General features: G+C 39.1%; 1 protein-coding gene across 1 annotated transcript; it reads left to right on the top strand.

The window, feature by feature from the left end:
- Positions 1–360: 360 nt before the first annotated feature.
- On the top strand, positions 361–5,763 carry LOC146489215 (matrilin-4-like). The gene is made up of 4 exons (XM_085106689.1): positions 361–605; positions 1,326–1,371; positions 3,562–3,900; positions 4,215–5,763. The coding sequence occupies exons 1-4, from the start codon at positions 558–560 to the stop codon at positions 4,484–4,486; spliced, it is 705 nt and encodes a 234-aa protein (XP_084962815.1). The 5' UTR covers positions 361–557; the 3' UTR covers positions 4,487–5,763.
- Positions 5,764–5,993: the final 230 nt, after the last annotated feature.

Here is a 5,993-nt window from a genome sequence, read left to right as displayed (position 1 = left end):
TTTTAAAAACACCAAAAAACCAACAATTTATTAAGGTTTTTCCATATCTGTACATGGCATTAACTAGCTACAATTAGTAAACCTCGTAATATTAATTTTTGAACAACATATTTTGTCTACAGTTCATGCATGCATTCGTAAATATATGCATCTATCAGGATCCACAGACAACTGGGTCGATAATATTAAAGACGAACAGAATTTTGTATTTGTCTCAAGGTCTTTAAAGAGGGTATATTTTTCAGTTAATTCAGTAAATAATCTTGAACGTAAATTGTCATAAAGTTTTCATTTGAGACGCAACTCAAGCGCAACCTAATAAACGCTACCACAAAGAGTCCATACGATTCCTCAGCGCTAGCACAACGAAGGATCAACTGCTTCCTGTGGTTCCGCTTGCGTTTCCAAATCATATTTTTATGAAATTTGTGAATGTCGCTAATGACGAAAAAAATGAAAGCGGGTGACTTTTTGGTAACACCCCGCCTCCTTTTGTTGTCGCGAACATTTGAATGTCATAAATGTATAATAAAGGTTAGAAAGCGACGTGTGAAATTATGCCCTGTCACCCGCTCAACAGAAAATTGTTTCTCACCGATTTGAAGGTAAGTGTCAAACGTTTATTTCTCTTTTTGTGAAGCCTTCCTTTACTAAATTAATCAGTTCTGTGTAAATGACTATGAATAGATAATTGAAATTCATGTTCGGTTGTAGCCCACAGGCTATTTAGCAATTAGTACACAAATAAACAATTCGATTTTGAATAGCAATCGAGTACTGAAAGACATAAGTATTGTTAAGATTCTAGCGCTAGTGAGGATTTACCAATATTTGTCACTGGTCCGCACACAATTAAAGTGGGTACGGTTTGCCTTGTCGCGAATGCACAGCTGACGTGTGCCGTGCAGCGGAGCCGCCTGATTTTGCCGAGGGAAGCAGAACTGTTTTACACGGGTCACCACACAACGAAATAAAGTGTTCAATAGGTTGGTCCAATGTCAATATCTTCCACAGTTTCCCAATGATTGATTTTTCATGTATTCGGAGATTAAAATTTGTGGAGCGTAGCTATACTTACTCGATTTATTTGCTCGTTTGACACCTCTCTTTAAGTATAACTCGTAGATTTGGAGGAGTTGTTGGGCGAGGAGGGAAGAGAAAGCAAAGCGGAGACTTACGGCGGGAGAGTGCTAAAAACTCGCACTTGTTTCCCACTCTACCGGCAGAAATTAAAAAAGACGCAAACAGAACTGTGCGTTTTCCAAGACCACTTTGGCGTTCGGTCACGTTTTGCTTCTTACTGATACATTTTGTTATATTTTCAGATGATATTCAACATTGTGTTATTTAGCGGCCTGTTTGCACTCTCAGGTCAGTTGGTGTTCATGTTACTTCCCAATATATCGGTTCAGCGGTTGGTTCTCAAGAGAACAAATGAATTCGAGTTTCAGTTGCATTGCAAAATTATACAATTCAAGTTTCGGATAAGAATTGAATTTCTCCCCTTTTTTTTTTTTAGACTTTTACGCCATTCGAGATCCGTCGATATAAAATGTAATTCAGGATTGACTGGTTCTCGGACCGGTTCAGAGCGAGTTTCATCAGTTTTTAGGCGATTCTTGGTGTAAACTCTTCTGAAATGTTTTTCTTTGTTTTCTACCTTTTGTCGCTTTGCTCACTATTGTTCTCATTGTGCTGGAGTTTATCATTTTGTTTGTTTTGTTTTCCATCACTTGTGAGTCTGGCAGGTTTTTACACCAAGCATGAACCCAGTTTTTGGCACTATTCGATAGGGCTGAGGCGCGACATATGAATTCGGTCTTAAAAGGTTAAAAACTACAGTCGAACCCCTAATAAGTAACCTGCCCCGCAGATGGACTATAACCACAGGCAATAGAGAGATTAAGCACCACGTTTACGGCAAACGGCAAACGTGAGCTAGATTCGCGTTTATGTTTTCTTGAAAATATGAGTTCGTAGATGAAAATAGTACAAGATAATTCTGGCCTTTAATTCTAACGCAAAAACACTCAATTTTTCTGAGAAACTGAAAACAGCGAGCGGCAAATGAAGGATAAACATGGTCACGTGGTCATTTCTGCCGTTTGCCGTTTGCCGTAAACGTGGTGCTTAACCTCTCTAATAACTGTCTGCGAATAAGCCCGAACTCGTCGGCGGAAGTGGGTTAATAGTTAACATTGTTAACATAACTTAACAGTGGTTGGCTGTTTAATTTAAGGACGGTTCCCTCTAATACAGAGGTATTTTTTGCGCCGTTTAGATCTTATCAAGGGCCATTGGAATGCAACCACAAATTTGACGTAACCACGTATTTTAACAGGTTTTTTGTGCGGTTACCCCTGATTTACTTTTTGCATTCCAACAGCCCTTGCTAAGATCTACTTCCCTTCTATAGTCATAAACTCTGCACAATATCTTTGTTTCAGTAGGCACTGTCGTAAAGAAAAACCCGATCGCGCGAGTGGCCTCGACTATCCCGAGATGCACACAACACAATCAGGCGCGTAGCTAAGGTTTCGATAGGGGTGTTCGTTGAGCCCCAAATCCTGCTACATCCCCCCAATTTTTTTTTTAAAACCCTTTTTCTAGAGCCAAAAGTTTCCAATTCATGAATTTTCAGAAGCGAAGTTTTACTACAATTATTTGTCATCGGATTTCCATACAAACACTGTTATTTCAAGCCTGTTTGCCTACTCGTCAAAATTGCGTCGAAAACCGTGGTACGCGGATAATTCATTTCTATTAACAAAAACTGAAATGATGCCTTTCAATTTTGATTCACTGACAACGGACATCAGTTCAACGGTGTGACTAAGCCACGAGGTTAAGCAAAGACACGATCAGGTATACAAGACGGAAGTCAACTAGGTTATTTATTGAATATTGAAAATAAACAAAAACGAGTATCGTTGACTTACCGCTTTTGTGGGATTCTCAGGCGAACTTGTACGTAATTGCGCTTGAAACTCGACAAGCCTTGAACGATTGAGTTTGAAGTGAATCTCCTTTCAGAACAATGCCGCATTCAGAGAACAAAACGTATCGTAAAGCATGCTTTTCTAAGGCTGTTTTGGGCGGATGCAGTTTTTCCGCAAAAATGAAACGTCATTAAAATTTTGAATCTCCAAGGGTTCTTGACAATTTTTATTTTTACTGAGGATAAGACATAAGGCCTAAAGAACGGGTTTATATAACTATTTTTCTTTGATTGACGTATTTCGACCATTGCCTACTTTATTTAAAAGTTTTTCTTCCGCCATTATTGATCTTCAAAGGGGGTTCGTTCGAACCCCTCGAACCCCCTTCCCCTCCTACGCGCCTGACAATGATATTTGCAGTAGCAGAAGAAGGGGCCGGTTCCACTTCATGTAATTTCGAGTATTTCGGCTGAGAAAAAGAGAACGTTTCGGCCTGACAAAAGGTCCGCTAAAGAGAAGTGAAACATCTCTGTTCTGGCCTTATAAATCTTAGCGCATTTCTAACAAACACCAGGCACCAGGCACCATCAATTGAATGATCAGTTATTTTTTTTCCCGATAGATGCAAAGTTCACATGCCATCGCAAGATAGACTTGGCTGTGGTGCTTGACAGTTCAGCCAGTGTTTCGGAAGCCAAGTTTGCGAAAGTCAAGAAATTTGCCGCTGAACTTGTCAAACACTTTGAAATTTCAAAAGACAGGACCAGTGTGGCTGCTTTAGCGTTCAGCCAGTATGTTCACACAGGAAGAAAATTCAGTGATGATCCTTCTCAGGAAAACGTCTTAAAGGCAATAGACGGTCTCACTTACGAAGGCTCCTTCACGAGGCTTGATTTTGCTCTTCGAGAACTGCAAGACCTGACTTTCAACAAGGCTCAAGGGGCGAGATCTTATGATAAAGGTAAGCAAGCCCTACATTAATGAAGAACTGAATTATTTTAGATCTGCAGAACCCTATTTTTCATTTCGCGTTTCCCATAGGAATGGTTTACCAAGGGAAACGAGACCAGGGCCTGGTCATGGGCTAATTTTGGATGGAACATCTGTTCGAAAAGCTTCGGAATCGTCTTCAGAAAACTAGCGTGAAATGTTGCCTCAGACTTTCTTCGCATGGAAAAAACTGAATTACTTTTATCTTCTCCCTTTTAAGATACTTGTTTACCGACTCTCGCTAAACACAATGATATACCAAATGATTTTCTAATCCCCTAACAGATGTGAAGAAGGTTGTTGTTGTGGTTACCGATGGGTTCAGCTCACTTGGAATCGACTTTACAAAAAAGCTATCGGGCAATATGAAGACGAAAGGGTTTAAGCTATTTGCAGTGGGGACATCTGATCGCTTGGGCAGAATGTACAAAGCAGAACTGGATGAACTGGTCAGTAAACCAACTGAAACACATCAACTTTTCGTCAACTTCAACAAAAATTCGGCTACTAAAGATCAGTTGGAGCGGTTCGCTAAAAAGATCTGTAAAGCTGAATAATTGAAAACTGCTAATTACAAATGAAGGGCGAAGATGAAGCTGTTTGTAACAGTGTACAAATGGCTGCCTTTGGCCCTGTTGTTCTTATACTTTAGGTCGATCAGTTTTTCTTCAGTGTTTTAACCAAAATCAGTTTTTTTCTGACTAGTTTAACCATGATATATTACTTCAGAAACTCGAGCATGATGGGATTAGGGGAATTGCACACGAGTGGTTCAAAATTACTTAACAAACAGATACTAAAGCAAATTGTTAAATATAAGGCAGAAAAATCGGGAAGCTTGACAATTAAATGTGGAGTGCCGCAGGGGTCCGTCCGGGGGCCTCTTCTTTTTCTTATTTACATGAATGATATTCCAAGATGTTCTAGACTGCGAGCAGTCCTACTTTTTCCTCAGATCACGCCTGCAAAGCGACGGTAAAATTATGCAAATTAGAAAAGTGAACGAGGTGGGATTGGACGTTTCTCGCGGCTTTGCAGCTCTGCTGGAAATCACGCGCGCGTGACAGAACTTAGGAAAAGAAAGAGACAGCTCGCAGCCTACAGATGCTCAGAGATTTTATCAATTAACTTATTTGCTGATGACATAGATTTGTTTCTCAGTCATAAAAATACAGATACTCTGCAGAAACCCATGAACCAGGAGCTAAGAAACATTGTATCTTGGACTTCTGTTAATAAACTTTCTTTAAATATTAAGAAAACGCATTTTAAAATTGTTTAATCAAAAAGGGAAAAACTAAGTCATAATATTTCAGTCAAAATTAATGGACAGCAAATTTAACAAGTAAAGTATACAAAATTTTTGGGCTTATATATAGATGATGAGCTCACATGGAAATGCCACGTTGGTCAAGTTGGAACAAAAATTTAAAAAATGACAGGAATAATGGGTAAGGCGAAAAAACCCTACAAACGATTTATAACACTATGGTGTACTCGTAGTTAACATATTGTAATATCATTTGGACGAGTACCTATCCAATCAGGCTTCAGTCAATATTTATGATCCAAAAAAGATAGTTAGAGTTCTGACGTTTGCAAAATACAGAGAGGAACCTAAGCCAATATTCTTACCACTAGGAAGATTCTCGACCTATGAGCTTAATATGTCAGTCGTAGCACTCTTTAAGTATTCATACTTAAATGAAAATCTGCCAGCCTATTTCAATAATTACTTTAAAATAAATAAAAATATACATAATCATGATACCCGTCAGCCTCCAACATACGGAGAGACAGATACACATTGAAACTGATTAAACCTGACTACACAAATCCAGGGGTGGCGAATGGTCCTTAAAAAATTCTGGGTCTCGCAAAATTTTAGTCGAATTTCACGGGTCTCGCCGTCTCGTTTTTCTAGCGGTTAAGTGCGTCTCGCAGTCTCGATTTTTATACGAAGGTGTCTCGGAATCTCGATTTTTTGCAAGGCTAAGGATCTCGAAGTCTCGATTCGTTTTTTTTTTGTTTTCTTTTAAAGGACGTTTTCTCGTCACTTGATAT

The sequence above is a fragment of the Pavona decussata genome, unplaced genomic scaffold (assembly GCF_977016875.1).
Source record: "Pavona decussata unplaced genomic scaffold, jaPavDecu1.1 SCAFFOLD_6, whole genome shotgun sequence".
Taxonomy (NCBI): domain Eukaryota; kingdom Metazoa; phylum Cnidaria; class Anthozoa; order Scleractinia; family Agariciidae; genus Pavona; species Pavona decussata.
This window is presented reverse-complemented; position numbering and strand designations above follow the sequence as displayed.